The sequence below is a fragment of the Convolutriloba macropyga genome, chromosome 6, assembly GCF_964194025.1.
Source record: "Convolutriloba macropyga chromosome 6, txConMacr16.3, whole genome shotgun sequence".
Classification (NCBI taxonomy): Eukaryota; Metazoa; Xenacoelomorpha; order Acoela; family Convolutidae; genus Convolutriloba; species Convolutriloba macropyga.
Genome location: NC_134473.1, coordinates 53,301,364 through 53,324,596, shown reverse-complemented (window position 1 = coordinate 53,324,596; position 23,233 = coordinate 53,301,364). Strand labels below are relative to the sequence as shown.

Genomic DNA, 23,233 nt, shown 5'->3' with positions numbered 1-23,233 from the left:
TAAAATAAAACCCTTAGCTTGTAAAGAAATTATGCTCCAAATAACTCGCACAATTCATTCACTGGAAACGTCTTGACCCTGTTACTTGTCTGATAACATATACTAGATGTCGTTGTTGTTGTTGTAGCTGTCGCACAGAGCTGCAATTCGCAGGTAACTTTGGCGGAATACCGGCACTTATTGCCGTTTTGAACTAGTACCCTAGTTACATTGGTATAAAAAAAAAGTAGATATATTAGTAGTAGTGTGACTGCCTATCCACAATTTGCTTGTGGTGCGGCGAATCTTCTGCATCCACGCCATGGTGAATGGCATGCGGTCCCCGGGTTAGGGGGCCAGGAGGGGCATCGTCAACATTGGGGAAGTTGGCAAGGAAGCCAGATTATTCTGTGCAGTGTAGTCGTGTTGGACTGATGGTATTAAGTCCAGCCAGGTAGCTACCTCTACTGGTCTTTCCCAGAGGTTAATAACTTTCAGGTCCGTGGTGTTCTTACTGCAGTTGAAAATGTGGTTTGTCTTGTAGTGCTACTTTACATTTGGGACAGCGGTTTCAACATTGTTACAGATCCTACTCAAAAAAGAGTTTAGAAGGGGGCAGTATCCAGTTCTCAGCTGCGCTAATCGGAAATGTGCAATTCGTACTGGATAAAGATTTTAAGCAGACGAGATTGAGCATACTAGATCATTACTTAGAGCTGAATTGTTTTTGTTTTCTGTCCATGAAAATTGTAGAATTCGATTCGAAACAGAGCGGCGAACAGTAAAAGAAAAAAATAGATAGCGAGAATGAAATTCTGTTTTAAATTTAACGCTATACAATAAAGCTTTTTGAGCAAACCTGATTAGCATCAATTGTGCTGTACATAGCTTTTTGATACCAAAATGTATATAATGAGATGGCACATGCTGAAATTTGGGGTCAAAAATGCACGGGGAGAATGGTCAATAACGGAACAGATGCAAATGAGTACATGTAAAACAAATGAGCAAAAAAAATTGAATATACCGTTATTCAGAAAATAAATTTTCCTGCAATATGTAAATGCTCTGCATCAAACAAATATACTTGGACATTAATTAGGTTTTTAGCTTGAGATATGGATTTATATTAGTAGTTATAGATTTGTTTTAACATAGCTGGCAGATTGCCAGAAAATGGTGAACAGAAACAGCCCAAATGGGAAAGCTTTAAAATGCTGAGCTGTTGTATTTTAAAAAAATGTTTAACTTATTGCTGCTTCTATTTGCTACCCTTAAATCCCCTTCAGTTAAAAAGAAACACACTCATTTGATCTTATCTCTTGAACAAAAGTAAAGGAAGTCAATTTCAGAGGAGGAAGTCAGCTTGACAAAAAGGTAAGTCACGTGTAATTAAAAATTTCAACCACGTGAATGAACAAAAAACACTCGCCACTAAGAGTGCAAAATGACGTCACGAACGCAATTCAGTTGAAGTTGCACGAACGAATGAATAAAAAGCAGATTAGAAGATTAGAAGTAGTGATTGTGACGTCATATGGTCGTAACAAAATACTGTTGACAAAAAATCATAGGACATTTTCATTGACTAACCAAAACACTACACCTAGAATAGAAAATGAATGGATGGGGAAAACAACTTACAAAAAATGAAACGAAAAAATGGAAAAACAGTAAAAATCAAAGTTAAATTGCCGCATGTGAACAAAAAAATCACAATCGAGAAAGCCAATTTTTGTACAAACACCGTTTTCTCACTCTGCTTTTAGAGTGAAATACATTCATGCCAAAAAACCACTCGCTTTTTCGCTCCACTTTTGGCGTGACCAAATCGCCAGTACATTTTGACTTCAAAGATCAAGAAAATGTATGGACAGATCCTAAAAAAACATAGCCGGAGGACTCCTGAATCGACTCGAAGTAGACGTCAACTTAGGCACCAGCCATTTACTCATGATGACATATACTAGATATCGTTGTTGTTGTAGCTGTCTCACAGAGTTAAAATTCGCAGGTAATTTTGGCGGAACACCGGCACTTATTGCCGTTTTGAACTGGTACCCTAGTTACACTGGTATAAAAATAAAAGTAGATATATTAGTAGTAGTGTGACTGCCTATCCACAATTTGCTTGTGGTGCGGCGAATCTTCTGCATCCACGCCATGGTGAATGGCATGCGGTCCCCGGGTTAGGGGGCCAGGAGGGGCATCGTCAACATTGGGGAAGTTGGCAAGGAAGCCAGATTATTCTGTGCAGTGTAGTCCTGTTGGACTGATGGTATTAAGTCCAGCCAGGTAGCTACCTCTACTGGTCTTTCCCAGAGGTTAATAACTTTCAGCTCCGTGGTGTTCTTACTGCAGTTGAAAATGTGGTTTGTCTTGTAGTGCTACTTTACATTTGGGACAGCGGTTTCAACATTGTTACAGATCCTACTCAAAAAAGAGTTTAGAAGGGGGCAGTATCCAGTTCTCAGCTGCGCTAATCGGAAATGTGCAATTCGTACTGGATAAAGATTTTAAGCAGACGAGATTGAGCATACTAGATCATTACTTAGAGCTGAATTGTTTTTGTTTTCTGTCCATGAAAATTGTAGAATTCGATTCGAAACAGAGCGGCGAACAGTAAAAGAAAAAAATAGATAGCGAGAATGAAATTCTGTTTTAAATTTAACGCTATAAAATAAAGCTTTTTGAGCAAACCTGATTAGCATCAATTGTGATGTACCTAGCTTTCTGATACCAAAATGTATATAATGAGAAGGCACATGCTGAAATTTGGGGTGAAAAATGCACGGGGAGAATGGTCAATAACGGAACAGATGCAAATGTGTACAAGTAAAACAAATGAGCAAAAAAATTGAATATACCGTTATTCAGAAAATATATTTTCCTGCAATATGTAAATGCTCTGCATCAAACAGAAATATACTTGGACATTAATTAGGTTATTAGCTTGAGATATGGATTTATATTAGTAATTATAGATTTGTTTTAACATAGCTGGCAGATTGGCAGAAAATGGTGAACAGAAACAGCCCAAATGCGAAAGCTTTAAAATGCTGAGCTGTTGTATTTTAAAAAATGTTTAACGTATTGCTGATTCTATTTGCTACCCTTAAATCCCCTTCAGTTAAAATGACACACACTCATTTGATCTTATCTCTTGAATAAAAGTAAAGGAAGTCAATTTAAGACGAGGAAGTCAGCTTGACAAAAAGGTAAGTGACGTGTAATTAAAAATTTAACCACGTGAATGAACAAAAAACACTCGCCACTAAGAGTGCAAAATGACGTCACGAACGCAATTCAGTTGAATTTGCACGAACGAATGAATAAAAAGCAGATTAGCAGATTAGAAGTAGTGATTGTGACGTCATATGGTCGTAACAAAAGTACTGTTGACAAAAAATCATAGGACATTTTCATTAACTAACCAAAACACTACACCTAGAATAGAAAATGAATGGATGGGGAAAACAACTTACAAAAAATGAAACGAAAAAATGGAAAAACAGTAAAAATCAAAGTTAAATTGCCGCATGTGAACAAAAAAATCACAATCGAGAAAGCCAAATTTTTGTACAAACACCGTTTTCTCACTCTGGTTTTAGAGTGAAATAATTGCATGCCAAAAAACCACTCGCTTTTTCGCTCCACTTTTGGCGTGACCAAATCGCCACTACATTTTGACTTCAAAAATCAAGAAAATGTATGAACAGATCCTTAAAAAAACATAATAGCCGGAGGACTCCTGAATCGACTCGAAGTAGACGTCAACTTAGGCACCAGCCATTTACTCATGATGACATATACTAGATATCGTTGTTGTTGTAGCTGTCTCACAGAGCTAAAATTCGCAGGTAATTTTGGCGGAACACCGGCACTTATTGCCGTTTTGAACTGGTACCCTAGTTACACTGGTATAAAAATAAAAGTAGATATATTAGTAGTAGTGTGACTGCCTATCCACAATTTGCTTGTGGTGCAGCGAATCTTCGGCATCCACGCCATGGTGAATGGCATGCGGTCCCCGGGTTAGGGGGCCAGGAGGGGCATCGTCAACATTGGTGAAGTTGGCGAGGAAGCCGGATTATTCTGTGCAGTGTAGTGATGTTGGACTGATGGTATTAAGTCCAGCCAGTCAGCTACCTCTACTGGTCTTTCCCAGAGGTTAGTCACTTTCCGGTCCGTGGTGTTCTTACTGCAATTGAAAATGTGATTTGTCTTATAGTGCTACTTCACATTTGGGACAGCGGTTATCAATATTGTTACAGACTACTCAAAAAAGAGTTTAGAAGGGGGCAGTATCCAGTTCTCAGCTGTGTTAATCGGAAACGTGCAATTCGTACTGGATAATTATTTTAAGCAGACGAGATTGAGCATACTAGATCATTACTTAGAGCTGAATTGTTTTTGTTTTCTGTCCATGAAAATTGTAGAATTCGATTCGAAACAGAGCGGCGAACAGTAAAAGAAAAAAATAGATAGCGAGAATGAAATTCTGTTTTAAATTTAACGCTATACAATAAAGCTTTTTGAGCAAACCTGATTAGCATCAATTGTGCTGTACATAGCTTTTTGATACCAAAATGTATATAATGAGATGGCACATGCTGAAAGTTGGGGTGGAAAATGCACGGGGAGAATGGTCAATAACGGAACAGATGCAAATGAGTACATGTAAAACAAATGAGCAAAAAAAATTGAATATACCGTTATTCAGAAAATATATTTTCCTGCAATATAAAAATGCTCTGCATCAAACAGAAATATACTTGGACATTAATTAGGTTTTTAGCTTGAGATATGGATTTATATTAGTAGTTATAGATTTGTTTTAACATAGCTGGCAGATTACCAGCAAATGGTGAACAGAAACAGCCCAAATGGGAAAGCTTTAAAATGCTGAGCTGTTGTATTTTAAAAAATGTTTAACGTATTGCTGATTCTATTTGCTACCCTTAAATCCCCTTCAGTTAAAAAGAAACACACTCATTTGATCTTATCTCGAACAAAAGTAAAGGAAGTCAATTTCAGACGAGGAAGTCAGCTTGACAAAAAGGTAAGTCACGTGTAATTAAAAATTTCAACCACGTGAATGAACAAACAACACTCGCCACTAAGAGTGCAAAATGACGTCACGAACGCAATTCAGTTGAAGTTGCACGAACGAATGAATAAAAAGCAGATTAGAAGATTAGAAGTAGTGATTGTGACGTCATATGGTCGTAACAAAATACTGTTGACAAAAAATCATAGGACATTTTCATTGACTAACCAAAACACTACACCTAGAATAGAAAATGAATGGATGGGGAAAACAACTTACAAAAAATGAAACGAAAAAATGGAAAAACAGTAAAAAATCAAAGTTAAATTGCCGCATGTGAACAAAAAAATCACAATCGAGAAAGCCAATTTTTGTACAAACACCGTTTTCTCACTTTGCTTTTAGAGTGAAATAAATTCATGCCAAAAAAACCACTCGCTTTTTCGCTCCACTTTTGGCGTGACCAAATCGCCACTACATTTTGACTTCAAAAATCAAGTAAATGTATGAACAGATCCTAAAAAAACATAGGAGGAGGACTCCTGAATCGACTCGAAGAAGACATCAACTTAGGCCCCAGCCATTTACTCATGATGACATATACTAGATATCGTTGTTGTTGTAGCTGTCTCACAGACTTAAAATTTGCAGTTAATTTTGGCGGAACACCGGCACTTATTGCCGTTTTGAACTGGTATCCTAGTTACACTGGTATAAAAATAAAAGTAGATATATTAGTAGTAGTGTGATTGCCTATCCACAATTTGCTTGTGGTGCGGAGAATCTTCGGCATCCACGCCATGGTGAATGGCATGCGGTCCCCGGGTTAGGGGACCAGGAGGGGCATCGTCAACATTGGTGAAGTTGGCGAGGAAGCCGGATTATTCTGTGCAGTGTAGTCGTGTTGGACTGATGGTATTAAGTCCAGCCAGTTAGCTACCTCTACTGGTCTTTCCCAGAGGTTAGTCACTTTCCGGTCCGTGGTGTTCTTACTGCAGTTGAAAATGTGATTTGTCTTATAGTGCTACTTCACATTTGGGACAGCGGTTATCAATATTGTTACAGATCCTACTCAAAAAAGAGTTTAGAAGGGGGCAGTATCCAGTTCTCAGCTGTGTTAATCGGATACGTGCAATTCGTACTGGATAATTATTTTAAGCAGACGAGATTACGTATACTGGCTCATTACCTAAAGCTGAATTGTTTTTATTTTCTGTCCATGAAAATTGTAGAATTCGATTCGAAACAGCGGCGAACAGCAAAAGAAAAAAATAGATAGCGAGAATGAAATTCTGTTTTAAATTTAACGCTATAAAATACAGCTTTTTGAGCAAACCTGATGAGCATCAATTGTGCTGTAAGTAGCTTTTTGATACCAAAATGTATATAATGAGATGGCACAAGCTGAAATTTGGGGTGAAAAATGCATGGGGAGAATGGTCAATAACGAAACAGATGCAAATGAGTACATGTAAAACAAATGAGCAAAAAAATTGAATATACCGTTATTCAGAAAATATATTTTCCCGCAATATGTAAATGCTCTGCATCAAACAGAAATATACTTGGACATTAATTAGGTTTTTAGCTTGAGATATGGATTTATATTAGTAATTATAGATTTGTTTTAACATAGCTGGCAGATTGCCAGAAAATGGTGAACACGCTCATTTGACCTTATCTCTTGAATAAAAGTAAAAGAAAGTCAATTTCAGACGAGGAAGTCAGCTTGACAAAAAGGTAAGTCACGTGAAATTATAAATTTCAACCACGTGAATGAACAAAAAACACTCGCCACTAAGAGTGCAAAATGACGTCACGAATGCAATTCACTTGAAGTTGCACGAACGAATGAATAGAAAGCAGATTAGCAGATTAGAAGTAGTGATTGTGACGTCATATGGTCGTAACAAAAATACTGTTGACAAAAAATCATTGGACATTTTCATTGACAAACCAAAACACTACACCTAGAATAGAAAACGAATGGATGGGGAAAACAACCTACAAAAATTGAAACGAAAAACTGGAAAAACAGTAAAAATCAAAGTTAAATTGCCGCATGTGAACAAAAAAATCACAATCGAGAAAGCCAATTTTTGTACAAACACCGTTTTCTCACTCTGCTTTTAGAGTGAAAAAAATTCATGCCAAAAAACCACTCGCTTTTTCGCTCCACTTTTGGCGTGACCAAATCGCCACTACATTTTGACTTCAAAAATCAAGTAAATGTATGAACAGATCCTAAAAAACATAGCCGGAGGACTCCTGAATCGACTCGAAGTAGACATCAACTTAGGCCCCAGCCATTTACTCATGATGACATATACTAGATATCGTTGTTGTAGCTGTCTCACAGACTTAAAATTCGCAGGTAATTTTGGCGGAACACCGGCACTTATTGCCGTTTTGAACTGGTATCCTAGTTACACTGGTATAAAAATAAAAGTAGATAAATTAGTAGTAGTGTGACTGCCTATCCAATTTGCTTGTGGTGCGGCGAATCTCCGGCATCCACGCCATGGTGAATGGCATGCAGTCCCCGGGTTAGGGGGCCAGGAGGGGCATCGTCAACATTGGTGAAGTTGGCGAGGAAGCCGGATTATTCTGTGCAGTGTAGTCGTGTTGGACTGATGGTATTAAGTCCAGCCAGTTAGCTACCTCTACTGGTCTTTCCCAGAGGTTAGTCACTTTCCGGTCCGTGGTGTTCTTACTGCAGTTGAAAATGTGATTTGTCTTATAGTGCTACTTCACATTTGGGACAGCGGTTATCAATATTGTTACAGATCCTACTCAAAAAAGAGTTTAGAAGGGGGCAGTATACAGTTCTCAGCTGTGTTAATCGGATACGTGCAATTCGTACTGGATAATTATTTTAAGCAGACGAGATTACGTATACTCGCTCATTACCTAAAGCTGAATTGTTTTTATTTTCTGTCCATGAAAATTGTAGAATTCGATTCGAAACAGAGCGGCGAACAGCAAAAGAAAAAAATAGATAGCGAGAATGAAATTCTGTTTTAAATTTAACGCTATAAAATACAGCTTTTTGAGCAAACCTGATGAGCATCAATTGTGCTGTACATAGCTTTTTGATACCAAAATGTATATAATGAGATGGCACATGCTGAAATTTGGGGTGAAAAATGCACGGGGAGAATGGTCAATAACGGAACAGATGCAAATGAGTACAAGTAAAACAAATGAGCAAAAAAAATTGAATATACCGTTATTCAGAAAATATATTTTCCCGCAATATGTAAATGCTCTGCATCAAACAGAAATATACTTGGACATTAATTAGGCTTTTAGCTTGAGATATGGATTTATATTAGTAGTTATAGATTTGTTTTAACATAGCTGGCAGATTGCCAGAAAATGGTGAACAGAAACAGCCCAAATGGGAAAGCTTTAAAATGCTGAGCTGTTGTATTTTAAAAAATGTTTAACGTATTGCTGATTCTATTTGCTGCCTTTAAATCACCTTCAGTTAAAGTGACACACGCTCATTTGACCTTATCTCTTGAATAAAAGTAAAGGAAAGTCAATTTCAGTCGAGGAAGTCAGCTTGACAAAAAGGTAAGTCACGTGAAATTAAAAATTTCAACCACGTGAACAAAAAACACTCGCCACTAAGAGTGCAAAATGACGTCACGAACGCAATTCAGTTGAAGTTGCACGAACGAATGAACAAAAAGCAGATTAGAAGTAGTGATTATGACGTCATTTGGCCGTAACAAAAATACTGTTGACAAAAAATCATAGGACATTTTCATTGACTAACCAAAACACTACACCTAGAATAAAAAATGAATTGATCGGGAAAACAACTTAAAAAATGAAACGAAAAAATGGAAAAACAGTAAAAATCAAAGTTAAATTGCCGCATGTAAACTCGAGAAAGCCAATTTTTGTACAAACACCGTTTTCTCATTCTGCTTTTAGAGTGAAATAAATTCATGCCGCAAAACCACTCGCTTTTTCGCTCCAATTTCGGCGTGACCAAATCGCCACTCCATTTTGACTTCAAAAATCGAGAAAATGTATGAACAGATCATAAAAAAACATAGCCGGAGGACTCCTGAATCGACTCGAAGTAGATATCAACTTAGGCCCCAGCCATTTACTCACTAAATAAAAAGTTCCTCTTTTTATTTATGATTGTTAATTTTGAAACCAATAACAGTGAAATAAACATGTGAAAACTAAAACATATATATTAAACATTTCCGAAAATACCGTCACATGTTGCGGCCCCGAAGCGATTATTGGTAAAAAAAATTGCTATTAAACTTTAATTCCATAAACAACCACCAATGAAAAACTAAGAAACGACGAAAAAGAAGAGAACTGAGAAACGAAACAACAAATTTTACGCTTTACAAAACTCCTTACAAAAAATTACTGCTAGTGCACAATAACTATTTTGAGACAACCAATTTTTCCTGCTGAATTGGTGATCCAGCATAACGCTTGTCAGAGACAATGCTTGCCAGAGTCCCGCTGTCCAACGATTAAAGAAGCAATCAAAATATGAAAAATTACACACATAGCCGGCAGATTGCCGCAAAATAACCGCCGTTGACGCGACTGATGCGCATCGAGATTGAAACAGAAAAAGAGAAAAGACAAATTTGCCGAATTTTTTTGTTTTTCAGTGTCAAAAGGTGTTCTAATTTGTCGTGCAGTTTCAGTTAGATTCTATATTGCATAATTCAATGCATGAAAGAGTGAGGTCAGTCAGAAGCCAAACGTGAAATTCTTGACTTATGTAAAACGAAAAACGTGATCAAAAGATAAAGCGAAATAAAAAAGGCAACCGCCTAAATAATAGCCGTTTGAGAGGCTGAGGGCAGGTATAAAAAACGTACAATTAAAATGTAATATAAACTGCATTATATAACCTTGACCTGTCATCTCTTAGTAACAGCACTTACTAAACAGCTCTGAATCAGCTCGGGAAACATGAGAAACAATGGGAAAAAAGAAATCAGAAATGAGCAAACACAACTAAAAATCAAAATAAATTAAATCATTAGATCAACAAATACACAAAAAGACTAAAAACAACCAACGAAAGACTCCAATTGCTAGAAAAAAACGAAAAGGATTGCGAAAAGTGCTAAAAAGCAATTCAAAAAAGTAGAATGGCAAAAACCTCAAAAATACAATCTAGAAGTCTGTATTTGCGTAACAAAAGGCATACTTCCAAACATACTTTTGCAAGCCAAAATGATCGAAAATCAGCGTTGTGGCAGAAAAAGTAGGAGCTGAAACTTAGCAAAAATTTTTTTACACTTACTTTACCCGCTCTCTTAGCATACTGCATGAACTCAAACCACTCTCTCCTTCGGTCTACTTTTGACATTTGTTCAGCAGTTTGATCTAAACACTTGATTTCACGAGCGGCATTTGACTTTGCATCCTCTGAAAAGAGAAGTTACAGATTAAAAAAGAAACAAGCGGAAGAATTCCGGAAAAGACTCAAACATGTCTTCGCCAAACAACAGCCTGTCGAATAACTAATTTCCGATAGCAGTCAGCATCAATGACGAGAAAAGTCTGTATTAAAAAAAATTAACTAAAAAATATGTTGAACTTACATTTTGTACAAGAACAAAAACAAAGGGAAATCAATTTAAAGTAATTGAGACAACTTCATTGCTCACACAAATGTGGAAAACCCACAATAGGCACAAAAACACCTCTAATTTGGAAATAAAAGAAAAAAGGAACATTTTAACAATTTTTCGCAATTCTTTGTCAAAATACAAAGAAAAAAAATTGCTTGGCGCAAAGAATTTGTATTTAAATTGTAATAGAAACTACCTATGGGCATTAAGCTTACAGTCAGTTACAAGTAAAAACAAAACAATAAAATGCGCCAACAAAAGCTAAAACAGCCTTAAAACCCAAGGAATAGTTGAAGAACTTTCAAATACTTCCTTTAATTACCTCCTTAAGCCAAAAAGCTTTGTAACTCCATCAAAATAACCTGAAAATTATAACTTTTGCCTGAAATAACCTTTTAGACAACATAAAAGTTTCAAAAAACAAAAAAACCGGCAGTTTGCTGGAAAATAGCCACCATAGACGCTTGTGGCCTTCCATGAATTGAAACAACTAAAGAAAAAAGATATACAAATCGACCACCAGTCCCTTAATAGGCAACTACACTTTTTGGGTTAGATTCGGACTGTCAATTTTATGACACATACGGTCTATATGGAATAAACCCTAAAAGAACTTTTTGAAAATTGATACACGAAATCAAAAATACTCAAGACTCTAATACTCAAGAATTAGGGCATAGAAGTGTGGCACTAATTGGATTAACACTATTGATCTTCAACTAGTAAATGTTCATAAAAGTTAAAGTTCCAAAAGTGAGTTCAGAAGTCATTTTTTTGAGTGAGTAAGTCACGCAATTGACCTAAAAACAGAAATAACGTCACGCACACAAATTTTAACTGCAAAGCAGTAGAAGACACTGGAGTCATTGAAAAACTCAATTCCAAGAACTCAGGTAGTAAGAATCATTGATGGAGATGACCAACTAAAAAAAACATATCAGGACAAGTCCTGAAATACCATTCAAAGAATTACATTAAGTTATGACCTGTCAACCATTTACTCCGCTTTAAAAGTTAAATGAGAGCTTTTAGTAATAGGACTAAGGAATAAAACAACAAAAACAAAAAAAGCGATATTAAAATTTAAACTCTTATTTTTGAAAAGACAGGATTAACATCAAAAAACAACTGCTATGAACTCAAACTGCTAACTAGATTCCTCTATTTCTCATCAGCAAAATCTCATTAAAAGTCAATGATTCCTCACTAATAATATTAAAGGATAAGACGAAAAAACAAAATTCGCAAAAAAAAAACTCGCTGGAACTATTTGAAAACACTTAGTATGAAAGCTACAGATTTTTTAAAACGAACAAGCGTTCAAGTCACAAAAAGCAATAGCTATGAAATGAAACGGCTTGCTTAAAATGAAGGCTTGTTAGAAGCCAATAAGACCTGTCAAAAATCAGAGTTAAGATAACAAAGTTGAAAAAAACACAAAAGAACCTAATTAATGACTCGAGATAATAGCTAGTGGTTTGCATCACTTTGACACTATTGTTTCTCAAAAATTTTGAGTGAGTTTTTGAGTTCTGCAAGTATTTATTGTACTTTTTGATGTCTTATCATTAAATCTCATTGGAGACAGGTCTGTGATGCTGCTAATAGCGGTTAGGGTTATCGATTTAATAGTTTCTTTTGCTCAACGCTATTGCTTTCTACAATTTCGACACTAATTCTTTCCAATAATAATCATAGAATTTTTTGTGTTTTTTTCAACGTTGTCATCTTAACTCTGTCTTATTTTTGACAGGTCTGGTTGGTGTTAGCAAGTCTTCAATTCAAGCGAGCCATTTCAGTTCATATTGCCTTTTGTGACTAATACGCTTGTGGCTTTAAAAATCTTATTGATTTTTTTTTAGATTTGCTAGTTTTTAAAACACAATATCTTATAAAAAAAAATTAATCAGATTTTTTTAAAACGAACAAGAGTATAAGTCACAAAAAGCAATAGCTATGAACTGAATTGGCGTGCTTAAATTGAAGACTTGTTAGCAACCAATCAGACATGTCAAAAATAAGACAGAGTAATGATGACAATGTTGAAAAAACACAAAAAATTTGATAATACAAACTAAAAAATGCAAAACTAAAAAAAATTAACAAGATTTTTAAAAACCAACAAGCGTATAAGTCTTAAAAAGCAATAGCTATGAACTGAAACCGCTTGCTTAAATTGAAGACTTGTTAGCAAACAATCAGACCTGTCAAAAATAAGACAGAGTTAAGATGACAACGTTGAAAAAAACAAAAAATTCTACAATTATTATTGGAAAGAATTAGTGTCAAAGTCGTAAAAAGCAGTAGCGTTGACCAAAAGAAACTATTAAATCGATAAAACTAACCGCTATTAGCAGCATCACAGACCTGTCTCCAATGAGATTTAATGATAAGACATCAAAAAGTACAATAAATACTTGCAGAACTCAAAAAGTCACTCAAAATTTTTGAGAAACGATATTGTTAAAGTCATGAAAGCCACTAGCTATTAACTCGAGTCATTAATTAGGTTCTCTTATGCCTCATTAGCGACCAATCAGACCTCTCACTGATGTCGCTGAGTGATACGACAACAGATTTTTTTAAGAAAAAGGGGCAAAATCTAAAATTCACAAATATTTTATGACACTAAATAGTGGCCATTCGCTCCCTTTACTATTTCAGTGTGACCAAAATCACAACTCTATTGTGACTTCTCACTGAAGTGAAAAAGCCGCAAAAAGCGTGAATAGATCTTAAAAAAGAAACAGCGCATCAATACAATTCAAATTCTTTAAATTGTTAAAAACCACGATGTCCCCAATAATAGCCGCTATCAAAAAACAGCTTGAGAAATTCGCACGTGAACAAAAGAATTTTCTCGCTGAGCAAAAATTTTACGCCTACACTTCTCGCTCCGTTTCAAAAAGGGCATGAACAAAAGAACCACTCGCTCTTTTCTCAGCTCTTCGTTTCTGGTCACTGAGACAACTTTTTCAAACTTTATTTATTCCCTAAATTTCCAGTTTTCTTGCTCGCTCAAAAAACAGAAGACCACAAAGCCTCCTCCAGTCTTAACAGATCACCATATTTCCTCTTCTAGCTGTAAAAAGACAGCGCCCCAATATAATTCAAATTCCTTCAATTGTAAAAAACAAAAGAAGGCCAATAATAGCCTCAGCTATCGCTTTGCGGCTATTAATAAGGAGAACAAAATAATCGTATCTAAAATACTCAGGGAATTTCTTTCAAATTCATAACTGAAGAGACTTTCAAGTTCGCCTTTCAAAATGTTGTAATGAATCCTTTGCAGCCTTTGGGTAATTTGCAAATAAATGAGTTTTGTGGCGAAAATGAAGCTGTGGCGAAATATATCAAAAAGATCTTAAATAAAACAGCCTCGAGAATATATATTCTTCTATTTTGTTTCATTTTAAATTATTGGCTTAGCTCCTTCAATTTCTAATCAGTGATGAACGGATTCAAGTACTTTTTCGTTTCGTGAAGATAAAAAGCAGCCTGAAATTTTCTAATTTTTAATATGAAAAGATTAAGAAATGTTAAGATGAAATGCTTTTCTATCGTATTATACGATTAGATATACAAACGAAAAAATCAAATAACAACATTTAGAAATCATTTCACGACCAATTTCACAAACAAAGCCGGCAGAATGCCGGAATAGGTGCGAAAGAATAGACTTGCGAAATCGAGCAGTGAAACACAGAATTGGAAAAGTTATTGCGGCTAAAATTTATTCAAATGGGGTGTCGTGTACATTTGAGAAAAAATTTGGGTGCAAAAACCTTTGACGAAGCAGAGCTTCGAACCCCCAACCCCGGCTTTAAATCTACTCCGCTTTAAAAGGCAAATGAGATGTTAATGGGACTACGCAATAAAAAAAAACAAGAAACAAGCAAGACTAAAAAATCAATTTCATTTTTTGAAAAGACAGAATCAACAACAAAAAACAACTGCTGTGAACTCAAATTGCCAAATAGATTCTTCTATTTCTCATTAGCAACCTGTCATTAAAAGTCGATGAGTCCTCACTAATAATATTAAATGATAAGACGAAAAACAAAAATCTCAAAAAAACTCGCTGGAACTATTTGCAAACACTTAGTATGAAAGCCACAGAACGCAACAGATACTGAAGGATACAAACATATCAAACATTTGAGCAGCGTTGGGCGCTTTCATCAATGAGATTAAGTGATAAGACAGCAATAAGTACCACAAAAAATAGCAGAACTAAAAAAAATTAATAAGATTTTTTAAAAACGAACAAGCGTATAAGTCACAAAAAGCAATAGCTACCAACTGAAACGGCTTGCTTAAATTAAGGACTTGTTAGCAACCAATTAGACCTGTCAAAAGAAAGACAGATTTAAGATAACAAAGTTGAAAAAACAAAAGATTCGATAATTATTATTGGAAAAAATTAGTGTCAAAGTCGTAGAAAGCAGCAGCTTTGAACAAAAGAAACTATTAATTCGATAAACTTAACTGCTACTAGCAGCATCACAGACCCGTCTCCAATGAGATTTAATGATGACATCAATAAGTACAGTAAATACTTGCAGAACTCAAAAACTCACTCAAATTTGTGAGAAACAATATTGTCATGAAAACCACTAGGTAATAACTCGAGTCATCAATTAGATTATTTTATGCCTCATTAGCAACCAATCAGACCTGTCATTTTATGATGTTAAGTGATAAGACAAGTTAATTTTTTAAAGAAAAATGGGAAAAAAACTAAAATTCACTAATATTTTATGAGAACAAATAGTGGCAAAGTCATAAAAAGTTTTAGCTACCCTTTAATGAATTCAAGGAAAGTTATAAAGGCACAATTAGAACCGTCTTAAAAGCACTGAAGGAGAGGAAACTCTGAAAACAGAAGTCAAATTGACCCACCCGAAAAAAATCCATCTCGAAAACCGCCAAAAGTGTTCATACACCAATTTCTCACTCCACTTTAAATGTATAATGAAAAAAGTCACGCCTCAAACCTACTCGATTTTTCGCTCCCTTTAATATTTCAGTTTGAGCAAAATCACCACTCTAATTTGACTTCTCACTGACGTGAAAAAGCCGAAAAAAGTGTGAACAGATCGAAAAAAAGAGACAGCACACCAATACAATTCAAATTCTTCGAATAGTAAAAAAAACCACGTTGTCCCCAATAATAGCCTCTATCGCTTCGCGGCTATCAAAAAAACAGCTCGAGAAATTCGCACGTGAACAAAAAAATTTGCTCGCTTAGCAAAAATTTTTTCACGCCTACATTTCTCACTCGGTTTTAAAAAAGGCATGAACAAAAGAACCACTCGCTCTTTTCTCGGCTCTTCGTTTTTGTTCATTGAACTAACTTTTGCACTTCAAACTTTATTTAATCCCTAAATTTCAGGTTTTCTTCTTCGCTCAAAAAAACAGAAAATCACAAAGCCTCTTCGAGTCTTAAAAACAGATCACCATATTTCCCTCTTCGAGCTGTAAAAAGACAGCGCCACAATACAATTCAAATTCTTTGAATTGTAAAAAGCAAGAGAATGCCAATAAAAGCCTCAGCTATCGCTTGGCGGCTAATAATAAGGAGTATAAAATAATCATATCTAAAATACATCTATAATACTGAAGGAAATTTATAACTGAAGAGACTTTCAAGTTCTCCTTTCACAATGTTGTAATGAATCCTTTTCAACGTTTGGGTAATTTGCAAATAAATGAGTTTTGTGGCGAAATTAAAGCTGTGGCGAAATAGATCAAAATGATCTTGTATAAAACAGCCTCGAGAATATACATTCTTCTGTTTTGTTTTATTTTAAATTGGCTTAGCTCCTTCCATTTCTAATCAGTACTTTAAAAACTCAAATGACTACATTGAGAAGCCATTTCACGACCGATATCACAAACATAGCCGGCAGATTGCCGGAACAGCTGCGAAAGAATAGACTTGCGGGCCGTGAAATACAGAAACAAATTTGGAAAAAATTCGCGGCCAACTTTTATTGGTGTGGTGTACAATTGAGAACAATTTTGGGGCAAAAACTTTTGACGAAGCAGAGCTTCGAACCCCCAACCCCGGCTTTAAATCTACTCCGCTTTAAAAGGCAAATGAGATGTTAGTAATGGGACTACGCAATAAAAAAAAACAAGAAACAAGCAAGACTAAAAAATCAATTTCATTTTTTGAAAAGACAGAATCAACAACAAAAACAACTGCTGTGAACTCAAATTGCCAAATAGATTCTTCTATTTCTCATTAGCAACCTGTCATTAAAAGTCGATGAGTCCTCACTAATAATATTAAATGATAAAACGAAAAACAAAAATCTCAAAAAAACTCGCTGGAACTATTTGCAAACACTTAGTATGAAAGCCACAGAACGCAACAGATACTGAAGGATACAAACATATCAAACATTTGAGCAGCGTTGGGCGCTTTCATCAATGAGATTAAGTGATAAGACAGCAATAAGTACCACAAAAAATAGCAGAACTAAAAAAAATTAATAAGATTTTTTAAAAACGAACAAGCGTATAAGTCACAAAAAGCAATAGCTACCAACTGAAACGGCTTGCTTAAATTAAGGACTTGTTAGCAACCAATTAGACCTGTCAAAAGAAAGACAGATTTAAGATAACAAAGTTGAAAAAACAAAAGATTCGATAATTATTATTGGAAAAAATTAGTGTCAAAGTCGTAGAAAGCAGCAGCTTTGAACAAAAGAAACTATTAATTCCATAAACTTAACTGCTACTAGCAGCATCACAGACCCGTCTCCAATGAGATTTAATGATGACATCAATAAGTACAGTAAATACTTGCAGAACTCAAAAACTCACTCAAATTTGTGAGAAACAATATTGTCATGAAAACCACTAGGTAATAACTCGAGTCATCAATTAGATTATTTTATGCCTCATTAGCAACCAATCAGACCTGTCATTTTATGATGTTAAGTGATAAGACAAGTTAATTTTTTAAAGAAAAATGGGAAAAAACTAAAATTCACTAATATTTTATGAGAACAAATAGTGGCAAAGTCATAAAAAGTTTTAGCTACCCTTTAATGAATTCAAGGAAAGTTATAAAGGCACAATTAGAACCGTCTTAAAAGCACTGAAGGAGAGGAAAATCTGAAAACAGAAGTCGAATTGACCCACCCGAAAAAAATCCATCTCGAAAACCGCCAAAAGTGTTCATACACCAATTTCTCACTCCACTTTAAATGTATAATGAAAAAAGTCACGCCTCAAACCTACTCGATTTTTCGCTCCCTTTAATATTTCAGTTTGACCAAAATCACCACTCTAATTTGACTTCTCACTGACGTGAAAAAGCCGAAAAAAGTGTGAACAGATCGTAAAAAAAGAGACAGCACACCAATACAATTCAAATTCTTCGAATAGTAAAAAAAACCACGTTGTCCCCAATAATAGCCTCTATCGCTTCGCGGCTATCAAAAAAACAGCTCGAGAAATTCGCACGTGAACAAAAAAATTTGCTCGCTTAGCAAAAATTTTTTCACGCCTACATTTCTCACTCGGTTTTAAAAAAGGCATGAACAAAAGAACCACTCGCTCTTTTCTCGGCTCTTCGTTTTTGTTCATTGAACTAACTTTTGCACTTCAAACTTTATTTAATCCCTAAATTTCAGGTTTTCTTCTTCGCTCAAAAAAACAGAAAATCACAAAGCCTCTTCGAGTCTTTAAAACAGATCACCATATTTCCCTCTTCGAGCTGTAAAAAGACAGCGCCACAATACAATTCAAATTCTTTGAATTGTAAAAAGCAAGAGAATGCCAATAAAAGCCTCAGCTATCGCTTGGCGGCTAATAATAAGGAGTATAAAATAATCATATCTAAAATACATCTATAATACTGAAGGAAATTTATAACTGAAGAGACTTTCAAGTTCTCCTTTCACAATGTTGTAATGAATCCTTTTCAACGTTTGGGTAATTTGCAAATAAATGAGTTTTGTGGCGAAATTAAAGCTGTGGCGAAATAGATCAAAATGATCTTGCATAAAACAGCCTCGAGAATATACATTCTTCTGTTTTGTTTTATTTTAAATTGGCTTAGCTCCTTCCATTTCTAATCAGTACTTTAAAAACTCAAATGACTACATTGAGAAGTCATTTCACGACCGATATCACAAACATAGCCGGCAGATTGCCGGAACAGCTGCGAAAGAATAGACTTGCGTGCCGTGAAATACAGAAACAAATTTGGAAAAAATTCGCGGCCAACTTTTATTGGTGTGGTGTACAATTGAGAACAATTTTGGGGCAAAAACTTTTGACGAAGCAGAGGTTCGAACACCCCAACCCACGGCGTAAGAACCGGCTGCAATAACCAATAGGCTACACGTCCCTTATGCTCTCTTATATTAGAAACAACTTTGTTTTAGCAACAGACAAATTCTGCATGCGAGCAATTTAGGTCACGCGAAAAGCAAGAAATCAAGCGTGAACAGGTCACTGAAAATGTGAAGCGACAGAATGTTCTAGAAAAGTTCTAAAAAAGAGCGTCAGACGACGAAACAAAAAACCAATAGCACCGCAATCTAGCTCCGCTCACATTACAGCTATAAAAATGGTCGAAGGAAGTTCTGCCAATATAAATTTTTAAAACACAAGGAGCAGGAAAACTGGGGATTTTCCTGAATTCATCCAAAGACTGCATGTGTCACTTAATGTCTTTTTTGCAAAAAAAAACTATGAATCAACAGTGCAAATGTGTACAATTGGGAAACATAGATGACATATTACCAGCAAATAGCCGCGACAGCTTCGTAGATCTGCAGTCTCACAAAGACAGTAAAAAAGACAGACCAAAAAAATAATTCCCTTCGTTAAAGGCCGAGAAGTTATATTTTGACTAATAATCTGTAGAATTTATTGCTGCTTCGATTAGCTGCTCTTAATTAACTTTCAATTAGAGTGACACACACAATCCGATCTGAGAGTGAGATAAGGCAAGTGTGACCAAAAATTTAATCACGCGAATGAACAAAAACTTGCTTCACTAAGAGTGAAAAACTACAACACAAACGCAATTCAATTGAAACTGCATGAACTAATGAACAAACATAGCCGAAAAGATTGCCGGAAACTAGCAAGCGTTGACGCGCTAGACGCACATCGGGATTGGAACAAAAAAGAAAAATGAGAAAATAATTGACAAAATTTTTTTTTATTTTAAAAATTGTTCTAATTCAAGGTAGTCTCAGTTAGATTCTAAACCTATACTTACTTCAGCTTCTAAACTGAATGGTATTAAGCTTAATACTAATATCAGCTAGCAATCGCTGTAATGAACTTTGATAAACTAATGCACTATGACTTAATTATTGCCAGGGCATTATAGGTTTATCCCGTTTATTTTGATTTTGCTCTTTTGACGTTGACGTATTCACTATGTTGCGTAATTCAATGCGTGAAAGAATTTAGAATCCATTCAGCTGAAACAGAGAATGAGGTAAGTCAGAAGTCAAACGTGACTTATGTAAAACGAAAAAATTGATCAAAAAGTAAAGCGAACTTTAAAAAAAAGGAGAGCGCCTAAATAATAGCCGTTGAGAGGCTACCAGCGGCAATTAAAAAGCATATTTAAAGTGATTGTGACGTCATATAGTCGTAACAAAAATATTGACGAAAAAACGAAGATTAAGCCAATAATAGCCTCAGCTATCGCTCTGCGGCTACTAATAAGGATATGTTGAGATTAATAGAATTCAGGGCACATGGAACATCTTTATCTTAAATACTAATCTTAATGAAAAACATATCGCTCTGAGGTCGCACAAATTTATCTCAAACGACTGGCGAGCAGTTGATTTTGTCAGTAGCTAACTATACTGTTTATGAAGACTAGCTTTTGCTTAATTGAAGGTGAGCTCAGTGGGGGGGGGGGGGGGGGGGGTGCGTCGAGCACGCTGTGTTACGGGTGTAACGATGCGCATGGTGTGGGAGGAGGAGGAGGTGGGATAATGTGGGGGCGGGGGCTACTGCAAGGGAGCTGATGGGGGGGGGGTTGTCCAACCAACTACTCTGAGAACCGCCTTTCACACCGTGAATTTATGTCTCCAAAATACTTTCAGTGAATCGCTCCAAAACACTCTCGGCGAATCGCATACTTAGATTCTAGTAAGCCTAAAGGCTCTCAGAGAATTTAATGCCCTCCGAGCGTTACCCGTTTATCCTGTTGTCGAGGACGAAAGTCAGAACCACCAGTCAAGCAAAAAATCGCATTAAAAAATCGCATTAAAAAAGAGCTTTGCGCATTAAAAAAGAGCAAAGGACTAATGCTACAAACTTCGCCAGAGAGCAATTAAAAATGGTTCAAAGGGTACTCTTTCGAAAGAAAATCAATTAGTTAAGGAGGTTCAAATAGTTCAAAAACTTAAATGGACTAATTAATGATTGAAACTTTTTTTGAAATTAAAATTGTTACTTAGTTTTGAGTTACTAAGTTTGTTTAAAACTGAAATGGAAGATTAGCTGACAGTTGAGAATGGTAAAAAAATTGATTCCAGCGCAATCTTTAAAATTTTTATAATAGGCCTACCGAAATGACGTGAGACTGTGGTTGCGTACTGGCGGCATTTTGATGAGACTGCTGCTGTTGTTGCTGTACTGCGTGCTGCCCCATACTGTTTCCACTGGGACCCGGGTGACTTACCACAGCCTCGACGGAGTTGGGGGCAGCCGGTGACTGTTGCTGGTTGTTCATGTTATTGTTCATGGTATTCACACTGCCTGGGTTCGCTACCACATGGGGCGAGTAAGCGTGACCTCCACTGGGCGACTGGAGGGGTACGGCAGGGGAGGTGGCTGACATTGCTAAAATCAAAGAATAAACTAACACAGCCAATAGATGACCAAAAAAATTATATTCGCTTTTCAGTACAAAAATAATAAAGTGTTATTAATAATTGATCTGTTACCTCTGTCAAGTAATAATTGATGGCTAATATTATAAAAATGCTTCTTACGAAATGGTGATCCCCAATTTTTGTTGCACCAAGGACGTTTTTTAAAACATCCCTTCATTAAGAAAAAAAATCCCAAGACTGTTGGGTTTTCAAATACTTGTTTCAAAAATCAAGTTATTAGCAATTTTAGCGGTAACTTAAGACAAAACGGAAATGAGGCGACTCAATAAAACTGGCCAATAAGAGCTTTGCTCGACCTCGTTTCCCGGTCACGAAACTACAATGATAGCTATACTTAGCCATAACTTCAACACTTTCAGTAGAAGATAGTATCCGTGGGAATACAAGGATATAAGACAACCTACACTATGGTACCATAAAGCTACGTACACCTAAAGATTTTTTAAAAAGAAATACAAACATCCTCTAATAACGGGTCATTACACCTTTAGCTTTTTTACCGTCTAGTAGATGGTTTGTATAGTTTTCATACAAGTTTCTCACGACGTCTGCGTCATTTTCATTCCAAATTTCATACACTTTTTCTTCCAAATTGTCCCAAAAAACTGTCTGTTTTCGTAATCGTGGCTTCAAATCGCCCATAAATTTTCAATAGGATTCAGATCTGGACTCTATGCTGGCCAGTCCAGTACTTTCCACATGTTTTCACTTCTAAATTTTGCACCTTTATTCACGCCTTAGCGCAAATCATGCATATGAATGCACAAATCATGCTTTAAAAGCCGAAATCATGCTGTACGTAGCTTTTTGGTACCATAGTGTATATAGAGAGTCAATTAGCATACTGGTGAAATAGTACATACCTCTAAGTACTTTAGTCCCAATTAAAATTCATAGAGGGGACTTCAAAGCGTTTTCATACTGCCTACATCTTGTTGATCAAACTTCGATTTCTTTCTCCATTAATATTTTAACGAGACGGAAAATCAGAAATATAGCCGGAAGAGAGCCAGAAAATAGCCGCCGTTGACACGCTAGGCGCATATTGGGATTGAAACAGAAAAAAAAGAAGACAGAAATTGAGATAGAAGAGACATTTTTTTTTCAAAAATTGTTCTAATTCAGTTAGATTCTAAATCTATACTTACTGCAGCTTCTAAACTGAAAAGTATTAAGCTTAATTGTAATATCAGCTAGCAATTGCTCTAATGAACTTTGATAACCCTATGACTTCAAGACAGGGCTTTATCGGTTGATCCCGTTTCTTTTGATTTTGATCTTTAGACATTCACCGTATTCACTACACTGCGAAATTCAATGCGTGAAAGAATTTAGAATCCATTCAGTCAAAACAGTGAGTGAGGTAAGTCAGAAGTCAAACGTAAAAAAACGTGACTTAGTTAAAACGAAAAACGTGATCAAAAGGTAAAACGAGTGAAAAAACAGCAGGACAAGTCCTGAATTACACTCCAAAGAATTGATTTAGCTTTGACCTGATAGAAAAATAAGTCATGTTAAATGTCTAATGAGAACAATTAGTTTGACACCATTGAGATTAAGCGAAAAAAGCTCTTTTAGAAACCAATGAAAAAGTCAATATTGAGACAAAGATATAAGTTAATAAACTTAACAACGAAAACTCGCAAAACGCAACAAGTTTATATTATTCCTTGAAACCA

General features: G+C 35.7%; 1 protein-coding gene across 2 annotated transcripts in view; it reads right to left on the bottom strand.

Annotated features, from left to right (window-relative positions):
- Positions 1-23,233, bottom strand: part of LOC142341754 (uncharacterized) — a 249,763-nt gene that overhangs the window by 18,657 nt on the left and 207,873 nt on the right. For both annotated transcript variants that reach the window (XM_075392941.1, XM_075392942.1), the window contains one exon: positions 21,227-21,501. In XM_075392941.1, coding sequence (XP_075249056.1) covers positions 21,227-21,501 — 275 coding nt within the window. The remainder of the gene's footprint in view (positions 1-21,226; positions 21,502-23,233) is intronic.